At 55.6% G+C, this 26,179-nt stretch overlaps 1 protein-coding gene and 1 long non-coding RNA gene across 5 annotated transcripts in view; one reads left to right on the forward strand and one right to left on the reverse strand.

Annotated features, from left to right (window-relative positions):
• Positions 1-12,870, forward strand: part of LOC146765897 (uncharacterized) — a 66,112-nt gene extending 53,242 nt beyond the window's left edge. For all 3 annotated transcript variants that reach the window (XM_085556420.1, XM_085556422.1, XM_085556421.1), the window contains one exon: positions 154-12,870. In XM_085556420.1, coding sequence (XP_085412546.1) covers positions 7,345-8,406 — 1,062 coding nt within the window. In that variant the 5' untranslated portion in view covers positions 154-7,344 and the 3' untranslated portion in view covers positions 8,407-12,870. The remainder of the gene's footprint in view (positions 1-153) is intronic.
• Positions 12,871-19,649: 6,779 nt separating this feature from the next.
• LOC110477742 (uncharacterized) overlaps positions 19,650-26,179 on the reverse strand; it is a 9,194-nt gene continuing 2,664 nt past the window's right edge. The window contains exons 2-4 of one of the 2 annotated variants that reach the window (XR_004148982.3): positions 23,194-23,333; positions 21,929-22,076; positions 19,650-21,206 (exon numbers count right to left, since the gene is read on the reverse strand). This is a non-coding gene — a long non-coding RNA (uncharacterized LOC110477742). Of the gene's footprint in view, positions 21,207-21,840; positions 22,077-23,193; positions 25,650-26,179 lie in introns of those variants that run through there. The other variant, XR_014949238.1, reaches the window with a different exon arrangement.

Consider the following 26,179-nt stretch of genomic DNA (forward strand, 5'->3'; position numbering starts at 1 on the left):
CCCTCCCTCGCACGGCTGCCCCGCCGGGCCCCTGCCCGCAGTGCCGGGGTGCTGCTGACAGCTGCCTGCCCAGGCGGGAGACCCTGGTGACACCGGCGAGGTCACCCGGGCACCTCCGCAGTGCCATCCTCCAACGGAAATGCCATTTTTTAGCTTTCAGAGCTGCTGGAGGACTCAAAACGAAGGCAGCTGATGGCTGAGGGAGCCGCAGCTGGGACAGGCTGGCCCCGGCCCCGGCCCTCGCCCGCACACGGGGGCTCGGAGCCCCCCGGAGCCCCCCGGAGCCCCCCGGCGCCCCCGCCGTGCTCCTCGATGGCTGCGGGCTCTGACCGGGGCTGCCGGGCCGGGAGAGCCCAGCGAGAGGCCCTGGAGCGTGCGGTGGGGGGGAGCCCCAATTCCGGGGGTCCGGGAGGGTGCGGTGGGGGGGAGCCCCAATTCCGGGGGTCCGGGAGGGTGCGGTGGGGGGGACCCCCAATTCCGGGGGTCCGGGAGGGTGGCCTGGAGGGACCCCCCAGCCCGGAGCCAGCCCCGGGGCTCTCTCCTGTCCCCCGGCCCCTCCACGCCCCGCGCCAGCGCTGCCCCGGAGGTGCCACGGGTGTTCCGTGAATGCAAATGAACGGGGTTCGGTCCAAATTGCATTTCCTCTCCTACTATGGAGTGTGACGGCACATTAAAGCCTATAATATTCCGCTGCTGCTCTTTTGCATGATTTTTTAATTAAAAAACTATGGAGTAAACAAACATTCTGCTCCGGAGTAGCCCTGCAGAGACCCATCCACAGGCATATTCACAGCCCTCCACTTTTTCAAGAAAGTTTATATTTTAACAAAAGAAATAATAATAATATCACCCACCCTAACAGTTAGTATTGGCTAAAAGTTTGAAGTGAAAGGCAGCTGGCAACCTTCTCCAGCCCGTGAAATGATATTAACATTTTATTATTCTAAGGTGAGCTTTTTGAAACGGAATTTTAAATGTTACCCTGCTGTTCCAGAACACAAAAACCTTTAATTTTATGCAAATGAACAGCGAGGAGCTGAGCGCTTAATGTAAACGAACACTTTCTTTGTAGGAGAGGTTGGAAGGGAAAAAAAAAAATTCCCAGGGATTCTTTAATTGCTGTCTGAAATTATGTAAATCCCAGCGCTAGGCAGAACGCAATTATCCCGTGCCCCTCTCTGCCAGCATTGCTAATGTCTAACAAAATATCGGTGGGTGACATTTAGTCGAGGTAATGCAAATGAGAATTAATTTTTTTTCCAAGACAAAGGGCAGCTAAAAGATCACCTCGTTGCTGCGCGGAGGGGCAGAGCGGGGGGCGAGGGGAGCTGGGGCTGCTGAGGGGGCCCCAGCCCAGAGAAGGCACCAGCGCCGCTTCCTCTCTCATTTCCTAGCGGGATGGAGCTGGGGAGCGAGACGGGTGATGGGGGAGAAGTTTGATTGTTTGTTTTTCTTTTTAATTCACGGTCATCCCAGCCCGAGGGCAGGGTGGGAACCATGATTGAAACCCACTAATGGCTCTGGCTGGTGGTGGGCAAAGGCGGCAGTGATTTATCACCTCCCCGTGCTGATAACTAGCAATAATTCTATTAAATATTCAGAGTGAGGCTTTTGCAACACAATTATCAAGCGGGGTTTGTTAGTGCAGAAATGCTCCTCGAGCACAAAAAGGGGCTGCGGGTGCAGGGAAGGGGCTCCTCTGCGAAGGGCAAAATCTGCCCACCGTGTCACCCAGGCTGGGCACTGCTTACCCTGCTCAGATGCTGGGGTGGCCCCAGTTCCTGCAGCATAAATCAGGAAAGTCATAGGGGGATTTTCCTCCTTTTCTCTTTTTATTTTGGTTCTTGCATTTCAGAGCTCCCTTTGCTTCAAAGGCCGTAAGAGCCTGTGACTCCACCAACCTTTTAAATGGAAAAGGGAACCCTGGTGGAAGCTGTGGTGAGGCAGGGCGGGGTGAAGAGGGATGAAGGACACGGATGCTCAGAAGGCTTCAGATCAGGGTAAGAAGTGGAATTATCCTTTGAAATGTACACTTTGCAGGAAGGCCCCAGGGATCATCAGACTGAGGAACTGGGCCGAATTGCACCATCTGCTTGGGATTTAGGACAGGCAGAGCTGTGAAAATATGGATTAAAAGTACAGAGTAGCAGGAAATAGTTTCCCCTAGCCTCATCTTTTGGAAATTATACCTAGCAAAGCTGGGTGGTTGGTGCCACTCTCATGCTGTGGCGTTCCCTGTGCCAGGGCTGGGTCACTGGGCCCAGTTGGGACCCCAAATACCAGACCTGCACGTGGGCTTTGCTGCCTGGCACCAAGCCCTACCTGAGCAAGGCTGCTCTGGCAAAGCTCGGGCACAGCCCCAGGTTTTGTGCTCGATTTTTGCTGTATCAGCTCCCCCTGCTCTTGCTGCAGCAGGCAAGGGCCCTGCACCCATGGGCTCCGCTGCTCACCAGCTGCCTGCTTCTCACTCCACCGTCCTGATCACGAGTTTAGGAGCTCCAGGAGTGGAGAAATCATCTGTTTCTCATTGCATTCCCTGTCCTCTGAGTTGCTGAAGCTGGTGTGCTGAGAAATGCATTCCCACACCATGAGCACCAGCCTGCCCAGCCCCTCTGCAGCCATGCCAGGCACACAGGCGCTGCACACCGGCGCAATCCTGCAGCCAGGAACCCACCAGGGGAGGAAGGTGAGGTGCTGCAGCTGCAGGCAGGAGCTGTCCTTCACCTGCAGGACCCTGCTCCCATCCAGACAGAGGCTGTCCTTGTCCTCTGGAAATTTATAATCTTTATAATCCAAGACTTAGACTCTTCAAAGCTTTATGCCTGTCTTTAACCTGTAGCATATGCATGGTCCCAATGGGATTTCTCATCTGCTAAGAGTTAAGCACGTCCATAAATCTCTGCAGGCTGGGGCCCGAGGCGTTCCCACGCACACGCATTCCTGCGCTCACGCGGCACGGCGCAGCCCGGCACGGCGCAGCCCGGCACGGCGCAGCCCAGCATGGCACAGCCTGGCACCACGGGCTCGTGTCAGCACAGGCACACCGGCTGCCTCCGCTGCAGCACCCACAGCACGGCACAGCCTGGCACCACGGGCTCGTGTCAGCACGGGCACACCGGCTGCCTCCGCTGCAGCACCCACAGCACGTCTCAAGCGCTCCGGGGGCTGTGGGTGCTGAACTTCTGGCAGCACCTCTGGCAAATCCAGTCTCTGTGCCAGCATCTCCAGGAGATGGGATAGCAGCGGGACATGAGCCAGGCAGGGAGCAGCCATGTAGGGAGCAGCCATTCAGGGAGCAGCCGTGCAGGGAGCAGCGATGCATGAAGCAGCCAGGCAGGGAGCAGCCAAGCAGGGAGCAGCTGTGCAGGGAGCAGCCGTGCATGGAGCAGCTGTGCATGGAGCAGCTGTGCAGGGAGCAGCCATGCACAGCCGCAGACAGCACTGGAGTCAGGGTGGGAGCAGAGCAGAGTTCAGGAAAGCTCTGGCATGCCAGGTACTTGGCATGGAAAGGGAAGCATGCTGAAGGCTCTCCCTGCCTCCCTCCCCATGCACCGCCTGCTCCCAGATGTGGCCAGGGCAGCGTGCGAGGACCTGGAGCAGCATCTGCAGCAGCTCCACTCCAGCCCAGCTCATCTAGTGCAGCCTGCAGCCTCCTCTGCTCACACACTCTCATGTGCATTTGTCACCAGGTGCTATCGAATCAGCTTCATTTTCACCAGTGCAAGCTGGTCCCGTATGACCTGGAGTTAAGCTGATGGAAGAAACCACCAGATTTTTTGTACACTGTTAAAACTGGTAAAGTGCATGCCAGCCACAGTACATCGTCCTGGCAGACTGTGCTTACGGGGTGATTGAATGTAGCAGCACAGGTTTGTTAGGGCCTGGGCTATTAGATTCACTGTATGAATCTTCAGGCCTTCATTTCCATGTTGTAATTTCTGCCATCAAATGACAAAAAAAGAGGGAATGCACTTCACATTTCAAATCATGCCAGTGAAGCCCTTTTTTTCTCCTCATGTAATGTTGTTTTAAGCTAGGTGATGTGACCTTCTACTAAACTCTTTCCACTTCATATCTAGTGTTTTCAGTGGGAACAGATAAGACCTCTTTAATTTAGGGTTAGAAAATCCAAGCAAAGCCATCAAGTGAGAAGCAGCATTTCGCAAATGTCTTTCATTCTGCAGTATTCCCTTTTTTGATGGCAAACTTGCCTTAATTTCCCTACAGCCTCACCTGCATGGGCGGGCAGAGGCCGCTCGCCTCAGCCGCTCTTGGTCACGCAGCCCCCTCGGACTGACCCGCACTTAGCCTTTCCGAGGAATATTCACGGAAAGGTCAGCAAATGCTGTGTGACAGGACGCTGGCACATCCCTTACCCTCTGGGCTCCCACTGCCTGCCCGCCCACGTGCCAGGCGCGGAGCAAGCCAGGACTGGAGCGGCCTCCGCCGGCGTTTGCTCCTCTGCTCGCAGGAATGGCACCGCCGGCCCGGCCGTGTTCCCAGCCAGGTTCTGCTTCCAGGGGATGCTCCTGCACCAGCCAGATGATCTCCCGTGCACACCCACACCATCAGGGCCGTGCCAGGGGAACGGAGCCCCCCTTGCTGGGCAGAATGAGCAGAACCTGTTACTGCAGAGCGCGGGGGCAGCAGGCTGGGGGGTGGCAGCAGGATGGCTCCGTGCACTGACCGTGGCAGCACCAGCTGCCTTTTCCTGATGGCACCGGGTACCTCAGGCTCCAGAGCCAGCTGCACTTCCCATCCTGTTGCCGTGGTTTCTGGATAAACGTGTTTTGCTGTGATGATCCCAGGCAGCCCAGCTCCCAGCACTGCTGCCCCATCTGCTGGCTCCATCTTTGCCTCCCATCCCACTGCCAGCAGTGCCAACCTGGCAGCTCCTACCCATGAGGAAGCAGACAGACAGACAGAGTAGCAGCAGGAACCAATCACTCTAAACAGATCTACCAGCTAGAAAGTTTCTTGTGAGAAAATAGAGCAGTGAGGAGCACGTGGTCCTGAGAAGGAAACAGGCTTACATCCCTGAGCCCTGCTGCCCTGGAATGGCCCAGGCTGCTAAGCAGATCAGAGCAAAACCCTCCTGTAGCTGGGTAATTCCACCTCCTTCTGATAATCCCGTAACGCCATTAATGGGGAGTCTGGCTCCAGGAGGAAGCTGTGATGGGAAAGCACTGCACCTCCACACACATGGCAGATTAAAAAGGACTTAATCACAGAGCAGCCACAATGTGCACTATGTGACATTATTCCTCTGAAATAAATTTTTACATACAGCCTATCTGAGAGCAGCACAAAATAAATACTTTAAAAATCTATGATTACTGTAGGGTTTTTTTTTTAAATTTTATATTGGTGGCTGAGTTCTGCTCTTGCTCCAAAGGATTAGAGGGATAATTCCATTACAATTTAGTAACAAGATTAAAAGAGCCAGTTATCCATTTATGGGGGGCTATGGAAACGAGCAGTGGCTTCTGGAGGTCTCGGGCTCTGGGTAGGTGTATCACTCACATCAGACACATCCAAATCAGGTTAAGGCTCATGCAGGACATACCCGAGGTGAAAAGGTCTCTGGGGCCACCTGTCCTGGCTTTACTGGGACAAGTGTTCAGGGGTTCACAGGGTGAAAGGACACAGATGGGGAGATGTCCTAGTGTGAAAGGTCACGGAGCAGAGGAGAAAGGCAGGGAGAGCAAGGAGTGCTCTAGAGACAGAACTCTTAGAGCAAGGTCTGGCACACCATGGTTTTGGCATCTGTCCTACTGCCACAGCTGGGCGAGGAATTTGAGACAGCTTCCCTGGCAAATTTAGTTTCATCCTTTTCAGAAGCAAATTCCAAAATTCTTGAACATTTTTTTCTCCAAATTCTCTGCAATTTTCTGTCTGAAAATGAGTATGGTAGAAGCTGCAAACACAGGAGACGTGGAGGAAGGAAGGAAGCTTTTTAGCTGTGCTCATGAATGCCTGTGGGAATGCCCTGGTAGAGCAGGCCCAGCTCTGTCCACAGCTTGGAAATCCCAGTATGGAACCCCCTTGCAAGAAAATAACCATTCTGTCAAGCTGCATGTGTGGGACTAGCATGAAACATCCAGGGTTAGAAACCGGCCATCATGGCCTTGTTGTGTGTATCCTCTGTACTGATTAACTGATTAATTGATATTTAATTGATTGCACTGTCAGAGCAGGACTTTAGCATGTGCTGATTGTCTTACTGGCTGCTGCTAACAAGGCTGAAGAGCATTTAGTGTAAATCCATAGGATTCATGCTTGCAAAAGATGCAGGAAGTGCTTTGGAGGCAACAAAGACCTGAGTTCATGGTTCATGAAGCACAGTGATCAGTCACACTCAGCAAGGTCCTTCTCCTTGCTTTTAAAATAATTGTTGAGAGATATTTAAATGTAGCTGATTATTGGAGGTGTCTTCATTTGCCTTTCCCAGCGTGGCACTGGGCTCTGCCCTCTTGGAAAGCCCCTCTGGAGCACTGGTGCCATGTTTGCCCTGTCCTGGCTGTCCCCAGGACACAAGTGATCCAAGCACAGCGCTGGTGCAGAGGGAGGACCCAAAGGCCCATCCCTGTGGCCTGGGTGGAGGAGGCAGGTCTGGGGCAGCAGCCGGGGGGAGCACAGGCTTCAGCCCCGCACGGGTGGGTGAGCCCATCCTGAGGGTGGTCCTGGCAAGCACAGCACCGGTTTGCTGTTTATCAAGAGCTTCTTTAAGGCCTGTGGAGTTACAACCTGGGGCAACCCATCCTTTTCTCCTCAAACCAACCCTTCATGGTCTTGTTCTGGTGAAATTTCTGGGTTGTTAGGAAACATTACTGCAGAAACATGGAACCGGAGTCTGTGGCCAGCGCCAGCTGCAGGGACTCAGCTCTGCCCTGCACAGAGCAGGGCTCCAGTGCCAGGAGTCCCTTGGCCGGGACAGGGTGAGCCACCGGCGTGCCCCTCCAGCTGTGCCAGGGCAAGGGGCAGCTTGTGCAACCGGAGCTGTAAAGATGCAGAGCACATCCTGGGGCAGCCTGGCTCTGAAATGCGCAGATTGAGGCGTCCTGGGGCTCCCCTGCGGCAAAGGGAGCGGAGCCGCTGGAGGGGGCTCTCCGGGAGGAATTTGAAAGGATTTGGAGGTTTCCAGAAGAGCCACCAGACAGCCATAACCGCGTTGTCTCTGGATTAGTTTAACGTCCTCTTGAATCGCTGACCTCACGGTCTGAAAAGGACCGAACCTGAGCACGGATGGCTTTTCCTGTGCGACGTGACAGCGGGGGGCGGGCCCGCGCTGAAATACGCGTTTAGGCTCATTGCGGAAATGCGATTTTAGGCACACTCACGGAGATGCTTTGGAAAAGAAACCGATGGCTGGGCCCTGGGACGGGCAAAACCGGGGCGTTGCCAGGGATCGCGGCAGGAGCAGCGGGAACGGGAGCTGCGGGTGGTTCGGGGAAACGGGAGGAGAGACAGAGAGGGACAAGTACCGGGATGAGTGCCGGGACAAGTACCGGGACAAGGTGTTGGGGCAGCGGCAGGAGCGGGGGGAGCGGGGGCAGCGGGAGGAACGGAAAGAGCAGGAGGGGCGGCAGGAGCCGCCGTGCCGGGGCACCGGGAGCACAGCGGGAGCTGCCGTGCCGGGGCACCGGGAGCACCGGGAGCACCGGGAGCCGCCGTGCCGGGGCACCGAGAGCCCCGGGAGCACCGGGAGCCGCCGTGCCGGGGCACCGGGAGCCCCGGGAGCACCGGGAGCCGCCGTGCCGGGGCACCGAGAGCACCGGGAGCCGCCGTGCCGGGGCACCGGGAGCCCCGGGAGCCGCCGTGCCGGGGCACCGGGAGCCCCGGGAGCACCGGGAGCCGCCGTGCCGGGGCACCGGGAGCCCCGGGAGCACCGGGAGCCGCCGTGCCGGGGCACCGGGAGCCCCGGGAGCGCCGGGAGCCGCCGTGCCGTGCGGCGGCAGCGGGGCCCGCGGGCCGATGCTTCCCCCTGGTGACCGGCGCGGCGGCTCCCGGCGCTCCGGGCCGGGCTCGGGCCCCGGGGCCGGGGCAGCGCCGGCACGGCCGGGCAGGAGCGCGGGGACGAGGCGCTGCCCGCACACGGCGGGGCCGGGCTGCCGGGGCTCGGGGCGCAGGCAGGGGCACCCCGCGATCCCCGCTCGGAGCGGGACCCGGCCGGGACAGCCCCGCGGCAGCCCCGCTCCTGCACGGCGCTGCCTTACGCTGCTCACTCTGTGCATCTTGTTAATGAAAAGCATGGATGTAATTTCAATTAAAGATAATTACATATTTAAACTTAACATTAAATTCTGCACTAAAACAAAATTACATGAAATCTCAGTGTGCAGCCGTGCTGCACGGCAGTGGGCGAGGGAGCGGAGGAAGGAAATGCTATTACGCAAAGCGAGCTGATCCTTTCCATCCTTTGCACAGGATCTGCTGCTTGCACGACGTTCCCCTGTGCTCAAGTTCGATGCAGTCTGTTCCCACATTTCACTCCGGAGGCAGCTGCTCTCCCCTGCGTGTGCCGGGCGGGCCCGCCGTGCTCGGCCGCTGCGCCCGTACCGCGCACGAACCCGTGGCAGCCGCAGCGAGCCGTGCCTGGGCAGGGCTGGCACCGGGCACCGGGCACGGGGCCCCGCTGTCCCGGCAGCAGGCGCTGCCTCAGCCCCGCAGCCAGGCCTCGGCGGGCTCCCACCTCCACGGGGGGCTGCTGGGAGATGCTGCACTTGGATCAACTCTGCTGTCAATCCTGGCCCAGGGTCCCGAGTAAAGTTTGGGAAGCGTTTTGAATTAGTGATGAAAAACAAGTTCCCTGACTACTGACTGGGGGCGTTTTTCATTAAATTCAAGAAACCAATTAGCTCCAAAAACAATTTTTGAAAATGGAAATCTCTCTGATTATTCTTTATAATTTCACCCCAAATCCCAAACATGGCATTGTTCCAAAGGGAAAAGCTTTTCTTTTCTGTCCTCAAACACACTTGCAGAGCCCTTTGCTTCTCTCCTTGGGCAGTAATTTTCCAGCCCTAGAAGATGCCTATTCCTCAGGACACACAGGAGGGGATGGTTTGCCACTGGGAGAGAGGGAGCTGCAGGATTTGCCTGTTTCTGTGTGGACATGGCAAGCAGCAGTGCAGAGGGCAGCACAGGGGGCACGGCGGGCACCACGCATGGCACAGCCACGCTCCAACACTGGGGCTTCTCCTCCTCTGTTGAATGATTGCAGTTATCAAGTACTGACAAGTGCCATTAAAATTTATTAGCCAGCATAAAGTTTTATTTAAGGGATGGCTGGAGATTTAGTGGGCTCTGCAGGTCCTTCCTCAGGCCGGCTGTGTCACCTTTAACAACTGCCTGCGGGCTGTGCGAGGCTGGGGGTGGCCCTGGATGTCCCTGCTCCTGCTCCCCTTCCCCGGGGCCCCCTCTGCAGCCCCCCAAGGCACTCCAGCGTCAGTGGCCCCACATCCCAGCTCTGCCAGTCTGGCCTCTGCCATTCTGCCAAGGGCACCCAGTGCTGTCTGAGGAGCTCCTCTGGCAATGCTGCCATTAATCAGTTTGGCAATCGTGAAATACACGACATGCGTACTGGAGTTTAAATCCCAGCCTCACCAATGGTTTACTACCCACTAAATCCCCCTTCATGTTATTTAACTTTTAAACCCAAGGAATATTCCAAATCAAAGAGGCTCTGTGTCACGCTTAGTCCATCTCAAAGAGCCTGGAATTAACATCCCTTCATGGCTTGACAGTGCCTGCCACACAGAGCCACCACTTGCTCCTTATTAATATTTATGGTAGAGAGAGAAAGTTGCATAAATCTTGGTTGATACTTAATTAAACCCCACTTCTTATGATTTCTTCTCTCTCAGCTTCACTTAGTGCAGACTGTGCAGCCATTGATGCCATCCCACACAGCACAGCCTGGCACCGTGGTGGAACCAGGGGCTGAGTGGGATTTAGTGCCACCGGCTGCCTTTGCCATGACATGTGCCAGTGCCATCAGCTGCTTTTGCCATGCCATGTGCCAGTGAGGCTGCAGCACAGAGTGCCAGGGCCCCACAGGGCTGTATGGGCTGGGGCTGGCACACAGGGCGCAGAACAGCACGGCCCAGCTCGGCACAGAGCAGCACAGAGCAGCATGGCCCAGCTCGGCACAGAGCAGCACGGCCCAGCTTGGCCCAGCTCGGCACAGAGCAGCACAGAGCAGCATGGCCCAGTTCGGCACGGCCCAGCTCGGCACAGCCCCTCTGCCTCGGCTTATCTGCATCTGGCCGTGCTCGGGGCGCAGGCACGAGAGAACAGTTAACGCGCCGCTGACATATCAGTGATACGCCCATCATAGCGAGGAAGCAGCTTGACCCCCAAAGGCTCCCGTGAACAGGCGGGATTGACACTTTACATTGACTTTGCTTCAGGCTTATCACAGATCTCAGGCAGTTTTATTAAAGAGCCGCGTGTGGGACATCAGACAACTTCATCCGCACGGCTGGGCACCAGCGAGTGCTCAGCTCCCGGCTCCTGTTTATGCCCTGCTGTTTATGTGCTCCCTTTGCTGCTGAACTTAACTTGGCAAAAGCCACTCCCGGTTTCAGTGAAAGCCCGCAGAGTTTCCTGGCCCTTTCCTGAGGAGGAGAAGAGCAGGCCGGGGCTGTGGCACACGGGGACAGCGCTGAGTGCTGCAGCGGGGCAGGGACACCCTGGCAGTCCTGAGGGCCACAGCCCCACGGCCCCAGCTGGAAAATGCACTTTTGTCTCTGCAGATCTCTGAAACCTGTCCTGACTTACATCCCCAGGAAACGCTGAATCCTGACATCTCACTCAAAGCTCAGCCAAAGCTGCCCAGGCAACGCTGACTCTTCTAAACTGGTTTCCTTGTTTAAGGCTCATTTTTTTTAGCTCAGTTAAATGTGTATGTCATATTTTTAGCAGGACAAGAGGACTGGGGCAGGGTCCACTGGATGAGAATCAAGACAGCAAGCAGCCAGCAGGATACACTGCTCTATGACATCATTTGGTAATTATGTCTCCTTTTACTCATGCAAATTTTATCAATATTATTTATATATTCAAAGCCATTTATAAATAATATATACATTTATGCTAAGGTAATTGCCTCAACTAGATTATTTGTCCCAGTTTTTATTGTCTATCCAGATGCTGAATATTAAAACTATTGGTCTGCGTTGGTAGCTCAGCACTGGCTGTCTTCCCACGGGAACAGAATCTGAGCATCGGTGGGTCTGCTGGAAGGAAAGGCAGAGGATGGCATTGAGAGAAAGGGCAGGGAGAGGGGCAGGAGGGCAGGGAGAGGGGCAGGAGGGCAGGGAGCAGGCAGGGGAGCTGGGAGCTGGTGGCTGTCCCGACGTGCTGACAGCAGCTCTCTCGTGGGTGCTGCAGCCACCCCAAGGCTCCTGCCAGGAGGGACAGGGCTCAGGAAGCTGGTCCCAGCATTGCTCACATTCCATCCCACCTTCCACCTCTCCACTTACCAAAACTTGACATTGCAATGAAAAAAGATTAGGAGCATTGACAGGCCTGCAAAGGTGACAGCTACAGAGAAATATGGAGCAATCACGTTGTCAGAGTGCCTATTAGGAACCCAAAAACCTCAGCTCTCCTGCATAAGCACAAGTGATTTATTGCCCAGCACAGTTCATGAACTCATCAGTGGTTTTGCATGGAGAAGAGATGGATTTTCTTTCAGCTGTTTATGGTGTGAGTAGACTGTCCTGGAAGTTATTGTTTGATTTTATCAGCCAGCAGTGCTTGCTGGGTGAGCTGAGAGCAAAGCTGGCTCCCCAGCAAGCAGCCAGAACTCTCCAGAGGCCTGAGGAAGTGCTGCACTGGCATTCCTGGGAATTCCCAGCATGGCCTTGCTGAGGGGAGCAGCACTCACACCTGCGGGGCTGCAGCCTGCCCAAGGCAAGGATCCTGTTCCACACAGCCCAGAGAGATCCTGTTCCCACAGAGCCCAGAGAGATCCTGTTCCCACACAGCCAGGTAAGGATCCTGTTCCCACACAGTCTGTGGTGCCCATTTCAATGCATCCTCTCCCCTGGCACGGCGGGATTGCACCTCAGATGCCCCGGGAACTGCTGTGGTTTATGTGGATTTTAAAGGTGAACTTTCATGCTCAGTGAAATTTTAAAAGCAGCTGATTTACACATGAATCCACTTCGGGCGAGTGTCGATGTAGCTGTTTCCCTTCCTTAATGGCTTGTGACTGCGGAGCTGGGCTGTAAACAAGAGGCTGCTGCAGAGCAGCGCTGCCTGCACGCCCTGCAGGCAGAGCCCGTGGGCAGCGCTGTGCCCACCTGGCTATGCCCACTTGCCTGTACCCACCTGCCTGTGCCCACCTGCCTGTACCCACCTGCCCATGCCCTCCTGCCTGTACTCACCTGGCTGTGCCCTCCTGCCTGTACTCACCTGGCTGTGCCCTCCTGCCTGTGCCCACCTGGTTGTGCCCACCTGCCTGTACCCACCTGCCCTGCCCAGAATGCGCTGCCTGCTCCCACCTTGCTCCTTGGCTGCAGCTCCAGCTCCAGCAGGGCCGGGCACCTGGCAGGGCTGGGGCACCTGGCAGGGCCGGGGCTGCCGGAGCAGATGGGCAGTTCCAGGTGAGCCGTGGCAGGGCAGAGTGCCTGTGGGGCAGCCGAGGCACTGGCACATCACCTGCCCTCTGTCCTTGCCCGCCTCCTGCCCGTGCCAGGCTGCGGGCTCACCCACCCACCCGCCTGTGACCCCAGACAAACCCCAGCCCACACATGGGTCCCCGAGCCCTCTCCAGCCCTGACCCTTTAGAGACACTTGCTCTTTCTCCTTTAAAAACACAAACTTTAAATGGCTCTGAATAAAATAAAAGAGAGTAACTGAGCTGTGAAGGGTGATGATTGTATTTCTTTCACTTGTAAGAGAGACCTTTATAACTCTCTGGGGAGGAAAAAACAATAATGGTCCTTCATGGATGAAGTGTTCTAAATATGGTGTATATTTTTTAAAATACCAGTTCTACAGTTATTGAAACAAATTATTGTTAAATGCATTTGCAGCATAATAACTGTGCTAATTTGCTGATAAAAAGCATCCAGCGTTAAACCCCCCATACATTATTTTGTCATTAGCATTTGTTAGCTCCTCGTAGGTATTTTCAGACAGAAGGCTTTGTTCTGTATTTAGCACGAGGGCCCTGCTTCCGCTCTCCCCTCCCGCTGGGAATTGCATGTGCGCAGAATTGCAGCTCTTTTTTAAAACTTCATGTTTAAAAATGGAAAATTTATTTCATTTCATTAATGGGTGAGGGAGGAAGGGAGAGGAGGAGGGAGGGTGCATTTAGTGAGCACCGTGTCACATCTTGTGTTAGCACCCACAGCAGCCGGGCCCAGGGTGAGAGGGGGGCACAGACCCTGGCAGTGCCTGGCTGCGACCTTGGGGCTGGCACCACCTGGCCACACGCTGAGCCTTGTGCCACAGTGGGGTTGGTGGTCCTGGCCAGCTCCCGACACAGTCAGGGGCCACCAGGGCGCCCTGCGGGCCCCTGCGGGCGGTGGCTGCAGATGGGGGACACAGCAAAGCTGGATTTGAGGAGGGCCGGGAATTGCAGATCCGGGGAGTTCCCGGCTCTGGGGCAGCCGGACACAAGGCTGCACTGAGGGACTGCCCCAGCCCCTGTGCCTGCCTGGTGCCTCTGGCACCCCGGGAGGCAAGCAGGGCCTGGGGCGGGGATGGGTGCTGGGTGGGGAGGAATGGGTGCTGGGTGGGCAGGGATGGGTGGTGTGGGCAGGGATGGGTGCAGTGGGCAGGGATGGGTGCAGTGGGCAGGGATGGATGTTGGGTGGGCAGGGATGGGTGGTGTGGGCAGGGATAGGTGCAGTGGGCAGGGATGGATGGGTGGGCAGGGATGGGTGCTGGGTGGGCAGGGATGGGTGCAGTGGGCAGGGATGGGTGCAGTGGGCAGGGATGGGTGCAGTGGGCAGGGATGGGTGGTGTGGGCAGGGATAGGTGCAGTGGGCAGGGATGGATGGGTGGGCAGGGATGGGTGCTGGGTGGGCAGGGATGGGTGCAGTGGGCAGGGATGGGTGCAGTGGGCAGGGATGGATGGGTGGGCAGGGATGGGTGCTGGGTGGGCAGGGATGGGTGGTGTGGGCAGGGATAGGTGCTGGGTGGGCACACCGCGGCTTGGGAGCAGCCACCAGCGGTCGGGGGGGTTTCCAGAGCCACTGTTGCCATAGCAACCCTGCTCCGATCATATCATCACCAGGAAAAAAGCAGCTTTATTATCAACAGAGATCTTCCCAAATTAACCCTTGTGTGCCCGCTGGGCTCCCCCTGGCACTGCGGCCTGCCTTGGCTGGCCAGGCTGCGCTGGGGCTGGGTGGGCTCCCTGCTCTGCACCCACGGAGTGTGCGCCCTCCCAGCCCCACGGGAGTGCTGGAGCATCCCGGGAGCCTCTCAGTCACAAACATTTAAACATTTCCTGCTGCCCAGGAGAGCATCACAACCTGAGGGCATCCGTCTCAGCGCGTCAGTGTGGGAGCAGCACAGATGGAGCAGGGGCAGGGAGGAGCTCGGCTCCCGGCCCACCTACTCCACCCAGCTCTGCATAAAGCACCAGATATATATTTCTTCCCTGAAAAATTACTGCTAATTCTCTGTACAAATGTTCCCTGACCCTCCCTGTGGCCTCCAGATGCACCCATGAGAGATAACTAATGGTAATGAGCAGCGGGGAGGGGGTCAGAGGGTGAGGCTGCAGGTCCCACAGGAGGAGGGCGATGGAGGTGTTTGAAGGGGCCTGGAGCTGCCCCTCACTCGTGGGGACCCCACGCCTGCTCCCCACCTGCACACGCAGCCCTGACTCTCCTGATCACCGACGGCTGCAGACGGAAAGCCTTGGACAAATCAATTAGATTGCTACTGTATATTGATTAATAATACCCACGGCTATAAAAATATAATGGATTGCCTGAAGAAGAGCAGAGGTAATGTAGAAACCAGACAGAAAACCTGTCTGAACAGTGATCAATACTTGCATTCAGGAAACTCACCCAGGAGTATAATTGGACAAAGCAGAACTTGGGCCAAGCCAAGCACTGGGAAAATGATTTGCTAACAACCAAACACCAGGAAGCTTGCAGGACTGGCTGCATCGCTCCTGGGAGAGCTATAGCCATGCCAGCTCCAGTAACATGTTCCATTTTCTTGTCTTTTGGGGAAGGAAGCCAAACTGCAAAACTTTGTTTCCTCAGCCAGCCTGAATGCTGCCACTGGACTGAGCATCCTCCCAGTCAGGACAACCCCAGGACTCCTCCAGAACACAGCAACCCCAGGGACGTTTCCCAGCTGCTTCTGAGTCTTGGCAATGCTTCACTGCCAACACAGGGATGCTCTGAGCCTCCCTGCTGGACCAAGCTGCTTGTTTGTTGTGGGAAGTGTGGTCCAGCCTGTGCCAGGCACTCCTCACCTCACAGAGGGCACTGTGGTTAGCAAAGGCACACAGCCAGATTACAAAATGCAATGAAATACTTAAAAGCTGCCCTCCAGACTAAAGTAAATCAGACATGACTTTGACAAGGTGAAACCAAAGTGATGAAACCAATCCATTGTGCTTGGGGAATCGATCTCCCCGGCAGGGAGTAGAGAGGCCATCGATTCACAGCCTCAGCAGTCAGGAATGTCAAGCTGCCTGATCTAAATTTCTATATGCATCACTCCAGACTAAATGATGGAGGAACACGTGTGTAGGCATCCCCTTGCCCAGCCTAACCTCACCAAGTGGCACCAGCAGGGACTGGCCAGGCCAGGGCAGGAGCCACCAAAGGTGATGCACAGCCACCTCTCACACTGCCTCACCCAGCGTGGCTGGCTCTTCCTGGAGCTGCTCAGTGAGACCCCAAACACAGAGCGAGCCACAGGAGCTGCCTGCCAGGGGAGCCCCTCTGCAGTGGGGCCAGGCAGGCACCAAGACCCCGACCCCTGCGCCTGCCCGAGCGTGGGGAGCCTGTGTTACTGTCTCACTGTGCCAGGAGCGCAGTAATTACGATTTCGTTCTTAAGAATGAAATATTTATCTGCAAGGAGGGTCTCTGGCTGCGAGAAGCCCGGGCCCGTGCAGCAGGGGAGCTGCGAGCCGTGCCCGGCCGGGCCGGGGCTCGGCCACACGAGCGGCACCGCGCTGGTGGCTGCGCCGCCGGCCGCTCTGTCACTGCCAGAGCCCGCGAGGCCATTCGTTTTGTCAGAGCGAGAATAAAGAGCAGTCTCTGGGGAGAGATGGAAAAACTCGATCCAGCTCCCAGCAGCCCTGAGGGGGTTGTGTTTTACCATTTCTTTATGACTTACCAGCTGGAACACGAGCAGGCTGAGCCGCCGCGAGTGGCAGGACCATTTTCTGCTTCCAGCTCCCACCGGGAGCCGCTGACAGAACATCAGGGACCCGCGCGGGAAGCTGAGGAGCTGAGGAACAGATTGAGGGAGGCTGGAGGGAGGGAGGGAAGTTGGTGGTGTTCCATCGTGCCAGATCCAAAACACTTCTGGCATGTGCCTGGCCCATCCCACCCCATCCCACCGTGTGGGGGCTGCTCGGTGCCCCAGCCTGGGCTGAGACGGGCCCCACAGGAGAAGGAACACTCATGGAAAAGGTGCCCTGCAGCCACGTTGGGTGGGATCACCTCTCCAGGGCCCTGGCTCTTGAGCTGGACCAGGCCAGTCAGGGGTGGCAAACAGCTCCTAGTACCCAGCTGGGACAGCTGTGCTCATGTAGTGCATGCAAATGTGTATGCAAATAGGTCCTGCCTCTGGACTCGGGAAAACACCAGGGCTCATCAGAGTAAATATGGTTTGCCTCAACCACCTTTTTTTCACTCACCCAAGGAGTGAGTTGCTATTTTGCAGCAGTTGTGGCTCATGACGTATTTAACCCTTTCAGCAAAAGGACTCCACTGTATAGAGACGATGAGCTGCAGCACAGCGTGGCTGGGACCCCTGTCCCTAAGGAGCCAAGCTGCAGGCAGCCCCAGACCTTCTCCATGCCACCAAGCCTCCTTCTCTTTATTTCCATCCTTTTGCCTGCTGTGGCACAGCTCTCAGAACTCCTGTGTACCTGAGGACCTGGCTGCTCTCCGCCAGGATGCTCCTGGGACACACTGGAGACATTTCCAGGCCGAGCCAGGCACCAGGGGTTGTGTTCCTGCTTGTGGGCTCAGCCTCTGCGAGGCTCTGCAGAAGTGGCTGGGCACTTGTCTCCCGAGGAAATGTCCTTTTGGGGCCCTTTCTTACAACAAGCCAGGCTGGAATGGAGTGGTCAGGAGCAGCAGGCGTCTGCCTGAGGTGGGGCTGTGCAGCACTTCTGGATTCTGAAACTCTGGGAGGGGAAATGGGAAAGCAGGCTGATATCAGTCAAATAATCCCTCTCATCAGTCTTCTGCAAAGCAGGAGATAAGGCAGTGAAAGGGCCAGCTGCTCCTGTGGGTGGGGGTTTCCTGCAGCAGATCCGTCAGTGCCACAGCACTGACAGTGCCCGCGCTCTGTCGCCCTGCCCAGCGTGGTGCCAGAGCCCGGGGTGCTGCCCACCATGGTGCCCAGAGCCCGGGGCTGTGCCCACCACGGGGCCAGAGCCCAGGGCTGTGCCCACCACGGTGCCAGAGCCCAGGGCTGTGCCCACCACTCACCCCCTGTGCCCCCTGGGCTGCCCCAGGAGCCTGGCCCTGCCAGGGTCAGGCCTGGGCAACACATTAAGCCAGTTCTACAAAAAAACAAGGCTTGTATAAATAACGAGTTCCCAGGTTGGTGAGAGCTTCCAAATTATTTGCTTCCTTTCAAGCTCACAAAATCCATTTGCAGTTATTTGCAGCAATTCCGAGCACAACACACACTCCAAACACCCCGGAAAAAGGAAGTAAGCCTGGCACATGGTAATTGTTCATGCAAAATAAACCCTCACTGCCAATGATTGGCAACAGGATGCATCATTGTCAACCTCATTTTAGCAATGTTCCATTTTCTGTATGAATTACTGTGTTTGCAGTTACAAGAAAGCAAATACTACCCATCACCCATACCAACTGCAGCTTCCCACTCCCCCACATCACAAGCTTTTTGTACTACGTGAAAGCTAGTCTCAAAATTTCATGTTCATAGTTATAGATTAAATAATATTAAACAGCATTACACTGGAAAGATTTGTTTCCAAGTAGCAAACAGATTCCCCATATTATTCTTTCCTGTAAGTAGTTGTTGTTATATCTTATTCATCTGGAAAATAATTTCAAACAGCCATGAAAATAGCGGATTTCTCTCTGTTAAAATGATAGTCAGAGCCTGGGCTGCTGACATATAGTAACATGATTCACTTGGACAGTTACTGACTGCACATCCAATTCATTTCTTCTGTAGAGCACCAAGTTATTATCTGAAATGCACAAGGTGTCTGGGGGTAACATATGATCAGCCGGGGACGCTTTTGACGGCTTGAAGAGCAATCAATAAAAATTGTCTCCAGCAGTTTTGTAGAGTATGGAAGTTGGTGGTGAAATGAAGTGATGGAGATTAACTGGTGGAAGTCAATGCCCCGGTGCTGTGAACCCTGGTTTTTAATTAAAGATCCAAAGCTGCTTTTCACTGGAATGGGGTGTTTTCCCCCTGTGCTGAGGGAGGATGATAGGATGATTCCCTGTGTGTGCCGTGGTGGCTGCTGCCAGCCCAGGCAGCGTGCCCAGTGGGGACAGGGGCACCACTGGTGGCACTGGCCTGCCCAGCCCTCGGTGGCCCCTTGCTGCTGCACTGGGCAGTCACAGCTGCCCACTCTTTGGAAATACATTTTAAGGATAATCTGGATGGCCACATTGCCCAAATTAATATTCTCCATAACACAGCTACACTCTTCATTGGCAGCTGTTACTTCATCCCCAGCAGAAAGGTCCTGTGAGCTGCCAGTCCCAGGTGATGCCCCTCTCATCTGGCTATCGTTTTTGGGGCTGCCTGAGCTCTCAGGGAGACTGAGGTGACTCTCTCAATTAACACTAACACTGTGTAGCTGGACTCTGCTCTCACTGCAAGAAAGGACATTTGGGTTGTAAGGACATTTGTGCAAAGGCTGCTGGTTCTTTATTGCTTCTATATGCAGTGAAGGGGGTTTGTACCATCAGAATGGAGGTTGTGCCAATGTCCAGGGGCACCTGATAGTTCCAGGGACAGCTCAAGCCTATGTGCCCTGGGAAATCCATTTGCATTTCTATGTGGAGTGGGTTTCAAAACACTGTTAATTTTTTTCCATTAAACATAGCACACAACTGTATGGCTTTGATGGTGACATAGTAATAAACACTCAAAGACTTGTTTACAGAGAAATAGTTATTGTCTGCTAAGTAGTTTTAATGGAAAGCTCCCTGCTGTGGTTTGGGGGGGCTGTGGATGCGAGGGGCAGGCCCTGAGCAGTGCTCCCTGCTCCTCACATACCCGTTGCTTAAGAGCAGAGAAGGTTTTGTAAGAGCTCTAGAGCACACAGATGAGATGATTACATGCTTTAGAGCAAATCTGTCCTCCTTCCCAGTCAAGTGCTTTCCTACTAGTGCCATGTTCAATACTGGGATTTCTGCGATGGGTTCTCTCGAGCATGCCAGGCGAGGCTGCCCTTCTCCTGGCAGTGTGTGTGCCCTGTGGCTGGCCCAGGGCACCGCTGGGTTTGGGCTGCTCCAGAATCCCCCCGGGGGTGCATGTTTCGGTGCAGCAGGGATGTTCACAGACACCGTGCAAGGTAAATGGCAGAAGAGAAAAGGTGGATTATGGCTTGGTTCAGCATCTCATGGAGCAGGTCTGCCAGCTGTGAGCATGCACTGCTGTGAGCATGCATTGCTGTGATCGTGCATTGGTGTGAGCATGCACTGCTGTGAGCATGCATCGCTGTGAGCATGCATCACTGTGAGCATGCATTGCTGTGATCGTGCATTGGTGTGAGCATGCACTGCTGTGAGCATGCATTGGTGTGAGCATGCACTGCTGTGAGCATGCATCGCTGTGAGCATGCATTGCTGTGATCGTGCATCGCTGTGAGCATGCATCACTGTGAGCATGCACTGCTGTGAGCATGCATTGGTGTGAGCATGCACTGCTATGAGCGTGGATTGCTGTGAACATGCATTGCTGCAGGCAGAGCTGCTCACCAACAGTCCTGCCGGAGAACTGCTGGCCCCGTAGTGCCAGTGCCAGTGCCAGTGCCAGTGCCAGTGCCACCCCCAGTGCCAGTGCCAGCCCCAGTGCCAGCCCCAGTGCCAGTGCCAGGGCCGGTGCCAGTGCCACCCCCAGTGCCAGTGGCGCAGCCCAGCCCTGGCAGCCCCGCTGCACTCCCCTCCAGCTCACACCGCTGTACTCTGGCAGCGAGGGCCTGCTGCCTGCATGGGCCCGAACTGCACCACTTGGCTTAATAAGAAATGTATAAAAATAATAAAAATGGAAACGCATGGATATTATTTGTCAAGCGTGTGCCTAGCAACTCCCTGTTATTTCACATATTGTTCTAGTGGGAACATAAGTAAAACACATTAGCAGTAATTTAAAGTTGCTATGTGCATTGATTATTTATACCCTTACATAAAACCCCAGCCTCTGTGTGCAGCACACCAGCCTTGATAAACTGTGTATGTTAAATCACAATCTCCGAATATGTGGACAGAATCTCCAGGCGAATATTGTAGGTTTTTTTAATATATATAGAGAGGGATAGATCCACTCTTTGGTAGTGACTTGCTTGGTTCAAGTGCATCTCTAAATCACACTATACATATAAATAATAAATAAGGGAGGCTCATATCCTTAATATTATTCTCATGTCTTATTAAACTAATATTTCAAAAAACTTTTATTTTTCTTTTAGTTGCAGGTCACTGTTAAAGTTTAAAAAAAATATTACAATCCAGCTCTGATGCTTCACGGGAAGAATGTGAGAGTCCCTGTAAAGCACAGGCATGAATGATTATTCTAATTGCCTGGAGATGCCTTCTGAGAGATAGAATAATTAAGCAGTGGGATGATTGAGACCTTCAGCACCTTCGTCTGGGTTTCCTTCTGGACCCCCTCCCCCGGCGGCAAAGAAAAGGACGATTTTCTTAAACCGTGCTTTATTTTTCACTTCATCACTACGAAGATTTCATTTGATTTCTTGCCCTGAAGATCTTTCACTGCAGCCAGGCGATTCCTTACGGCTCCTTAGGCGCAGCTTTCCTGGCAGGGAGGCAAGGCTGAGGGCTGGGGCCGAGCCAGGGTGCCAGGCAGGCAGCGAGGGGGCAGGCTGCCAGCAGCTCTGGCAGGGCAGGCTGGCTGCAGGGCTGTGCCACCCACCCGTGCCCGCCTGCCTGTGCCACCCACCTGTGCCCATGCACCTGTGCCTGCCCTCCTGTGCCTGCCCTCCTGTGCCCACCCACCTGTGCCCACCCTCCCATGCCCAACTTCCTGTGCCCACACACCCGTGCCCACCTGCTTGTGTTCACCCATCCGTGCCCACCCACCTGTGTGCATCCTCCTGTGCCCACCCACCCGTGCCCACCTCTCATGCCCAACCTCCTGTGCCCACCTTCCTGTGCCCACCCACCTGTGTTCACCCACCTGTGCGCATTCTGCTGTGCCCACTCTCCTGTGCCCACCACCCGTGCCCACCCAGCTGTGCCCCTGGGCTGCTGTCCATACCCGTGTCCGTGTCCATGTCCATGTCTGTGTCTGTGTCCATGCCCGTGTCCGTGTCCGTGTCCATGCCCATGTCCGTGTCCGTGTCCATACCCGTGTCTCCATGTCCGTGCCCGTGTCCGTGTCCATGTCCATGTCCGTGTCCATGTCCATTTCCGTGTCCGTGTCTCCATACCCGTGTCTCCACGTCCGTGTCCGTGCCCGTATCCGTGCCTGGGTCCGTGTCCATGCCCCTGTCCATGTCCATACCCGTGTCTCCATACCCGTGCCCATGCCTGTGTCCGTGTCCATGCCTGTGCTGCTCCCGCAGGCCGGGGTCCGTCCGTGCCTCCCTCCCCGTCCCACGGGTGATGGGAGCCATGCTGCAGGAACACAACTCCGAGCAAGTTCCTTTAATTGGTGCGGGCAGTTCTGAGGGCAGAGCAAGCAGCGAGAACTTTTAATGAGAATGACATTAGGAAATTTAGATGCCGAACGCAGAGTGATTCCCAGGCACCCGCCTGACTTCTCTGCCTCCCCAGATCTTCCTGTCCACTAAACATAAAAATGTCATTTGTTTTTATAACCCCAGAATCCAGGCTTTCTTTCTCCTTTTATTAACCAATTTATTAGCGGGACATGAGCAGCCAGCTGGAGTCGGAGGGTAGAGCCCTCTGATCCCTTTTCTTGCGATCACCTAATTATTTATTGCTATCAGACATCAGAGTTTCTATAAATTAAGCCTGCTCTTCCAAAAGTTGCCCCGGGTTTAAATCAATACTGGGCACCTCACATAATATGTGATTATTAATAAGTGATGTTTGGGACCGTTCCACATAACACCCTGAGTCTGGGGGGGCTAAAGGGGGGAGGCAAGATGGTGGCAGAGCACAGCGATGGGGACGTGCTCAGGAACCATGTCAGCCTCAAAACCACGCTGAAACCTGTGCTTTGGAATGCTCAGATACCCGTGCTCCGTGGGACACACCAGCACCACGACACACATTCTCCTCTACATTGGAACAAATCTTTAATATTCACCATACAGGAAAAAAACAAACAAACTTTAATTTAGAAGCATGTGACCTTCCTTCTTGACATGATCAAATTTTTTGTGCATAAAAATAGATTATGAAATACAACATAATATAGATTATAATGTGAAATATTTAATATTATACACAATTTAAGCAAAAGTAATTAAAGCAAGAACAGTGACTGTATTTATATTGAATATTTCACCATATCAACCAAATATTAAAAGGAAAAAAGTGATTTAATCTTTCTCCCATCAAAGGTGTCATCGAAGCCAACACCCGCCAGCATTCCCATGCCAATGGAAATGCTTCCCACCATGGAAACTGCTTCTTGGAGTTAAAAAATAAGAGTACAGTAAAAGCACAGTGAACCTCGGATCAGGGGAAGAAATTATAATGTCTGGCTCCAGATCAGAAGGCTGAAGGATAGCTTTATTAAAACTATACTATATTATATTAATATACTATTTAAAGGGATACTATAGTAATCTAAATATTTACTTTTTACTTACCTATATAACTAATTAATAAACTTGTGACTCTCTGCCAAGAGTCCAAGCCACAACTGGATCCATTGGTCACTGAACCCAAAGACCCTTCACCAGAATCCATCCCAGCCATCACTGCAGGTAAACAATCTCCACACCACATTCTACAGAGAGAAAACAAGAACAAAAATAAAGACTGTTTTATCCTCTTCTCTCTATACTTCTCTTGAGAGGCAGAATTACGTCTCTCTGTCCACAAAATGTGAATGTCACAGGCGAGCTCTGGTGCTTTGGTGGCAAAGGGCTGGGGGCTCCGGGCTGGGTCTGGGGGCTGCAGGCTGGGTCTGGGGGCTCCGGGCTGGGGTTGGGGGCTCCGGGTGGGTCTGGGGCTCCGGGCTGGGTCTGGGGGCTCCGGGCTGGGGCTGGGGGCTCCGGGCTGGGGCTGGGGGCTCCGGGCTGGGTCTGGGGGCTGCAGGCTGGGGCTGGGGGCTCCGGGCTGGGGGCTCCCGGCTCCGCTCCCGGCTCCGCTCCCGCCCTGTCCCGCCCGGTCCCGCCCGGGCCCGTCCCGGGGCTCCGGGGGGCGGCGGCGGCCTCCGACAGCGCCACCTGGTGGACACCGAGCGCCACTCGCGGCGCGGGGACACCGGGGGGACACCGGGGAGACACCGGGAGGATACCGGAGACACAGAGGGACACCGGGGACACGGAGGGACACTGGGGGACACCGGGGGGACACCGGGGGGACACCGGGGAGACACCGGGGGGATACCGGAGACACAGAGGGACACCGGGGACACCGGGGAGACACCGGGGGGATACCGGAGACACAGAGGGACACCGGGGACACCGGGGACACGGAGGGACACTGGGCGACACCGGGGGGACACCGGGGACACGGGGCAGGGAGGCACCATGGAGACAAGGGGCACAGGGACTCTCAGGGCACGGGGAGCCCCAGAAGATGGGGCGGGGGGAACGCAGGACGCAGTGGGAGCACGGGAGGCGCTGGGGACGGGGGGGAGCAGGGCCACGCTGGGCTGGGGGCACCTGGGAGCTCAGGGGCAATTTGTGGCTCATGTATATAGACCTGCAGGGCACAGGGAGAGCCCGCAGCCGAGAGACAAGGCTCGTGTGGCCGCGTCGTGCTGCAGGGTGGCACTTTTACCCTTTTGCCCTTTTTTCACACCCCCTCGTCCCCGTCCGGCCGCCTCCCGCAGCTCCTCTCTCCAGGGTCACCCTGGAGTCCCTCGGCAGGCGCAGGCTCTGCCTGGCACTGCCCAGCCTGCTCCATCCCGAGCGGCCACGGCAGCCCGGAGGGGCACCCAGCACCCAGCACCACCTGGGAAGGTGCTGTCCCACGGTGGCAGCAGGGTCTGCTGAGGGCAGCCTGATCGCAAACATCAGCACAAAGGTGAAGGAAGCTCCCGGAGCTCAGTACAGCGTGCTGCAGGATCACTGCTTGGGAACAGCCTCACATTCATAAAGCAGCCAAAAAACCAACTTTTTCTTGTTGAAAATAATTATATCTTGTCAAGTTTGGTGGCATCTGCAAAATATCCGTTAATCTAAATTATATGATACCGAAAGAGCAGAACTGGGAGCTGTGCTAATGGTGGTTGTTTTCTCAGACTTTTAGAAATAGAAATAATATGTTCATGCAGTTGGTATGCCCTTACCAAGAAGCTGCCAGAGCTGCCAGAGCTGGAGGAGCTGACCTATCCTGGAGGCTGGCACCTGCCCCCATCCCTGGGTGACACCCATCCAGCTCAAAGCATCACCTTAAAGAGAGTCCTGCTCCTGCTGCACAGACAGGGCTGGGTCCCTAGCTGTGGCCTTTGCAGAATGTCCCTCCAGCTGTCCCCCTGTCCCTCCTGCCCATGCTGTCTGCTCAGGGTGTGCAGGAATCCTTGCAGGTATGGCAACAAAACACCAGCCCACGATCCCAAAGTGTCCCTCACTGCGGGGCCCTGCCCAGGCTGGCAGGGTTCTAAGGGATCATCCTGGACAGCCTCAGGAGGTTAAACACAAATCTTCTGGTTTTGCCAGCCAAGAAACCATAAGCGATGGATGAACGAATTCATTCTCCTTTCTGCCATGAAGTAAATGCTGTTCCCTGTTCAGGGACACTGCCTGTGCCTCTGCGGGGGAATGTCTAAATATTAAGGAGGGCTCCAGATATGAGGAGAATCCTTTGGGGAGCCCTGGCTCTCTCCCCTTCTGCCTCTGCTGACTGGGGAGAGCCCCTGTACATGTGAAGTCGGGGTTCCTGAAAGAAAAGGCTGTGGTGATAGTCGGGATGGATGAAAATACCTGGTGCTGCATCATGAGTCCTAATAAGCTTGCGCCCACGTGCCTGGGAAGCAGAGACTGGGAAGGGCCAGACAGGAATGTGGCAACAAGCGGATTAAAGGCACAAAGCCGCCAGGGCTGAGCTGTGCAGAGCAGCTCTGCTGCCCTGAGCAGGCTGTGGCTGATCCCCCGAGCTGTCCCAGGCTGCCTCGGCTGCAGCTCAGGAGCCCTGGCACGGCCAGCAGCCTCTGGCACCGCTGCTCTGCAGCCCCTGTGCCCGTCTGTGCCAGCGCTGCTGCTGCCGGCCGAGGGACAGCGGGCGCTGCCTGCGGCCAGTCCTGCGGCTCCTGCGGGCGCAGCAGCGCTCTGCGCGCTGCTCGGCAGCGGAGCCGAGCTGGCGCCGGTCGGGGAGGAGGGAGAGCTTGGAGCGCAGCGGGCCTGGCTCTGCCCCTTCCCCTTCCCCTTCCCCGCGCTGTGGCACCCGTGGGGCCGGAGCCGGGAGAGGTGGGCAGGGCGAGTGGGGCTTTGGCTCGGGCGTGCCAGGAGCGCTCAGGAGCGTCGCGCTACCCGGAGCAGTGAGACATTTGTCCCTCATTAGCACTGCTGGGCAGTGCTGCGGGCTGCCTGAGGGCTGGGGCTGCTGCTGTGTTCCGGATCCCACCGAACGGCGCCCCACGCTGCAAAGCCCAGCACTGGCACCTGAGCGCCGCTGGAGAGACGA

This window comes from Lonchura striata, chromosome 17 (assembly GCF_050655825.1).
Source record: "Lonchura striata isolate lonStrDom1 chromosome 17, ASM5065582v1, whole genome shotgun sequence".
Classification (NCBI taxonomy): Eukaryota; Metazoa; Chordata; class Aves; order Passeriformes; family Estrildidae; genus Lonchura; species Lonchura striata.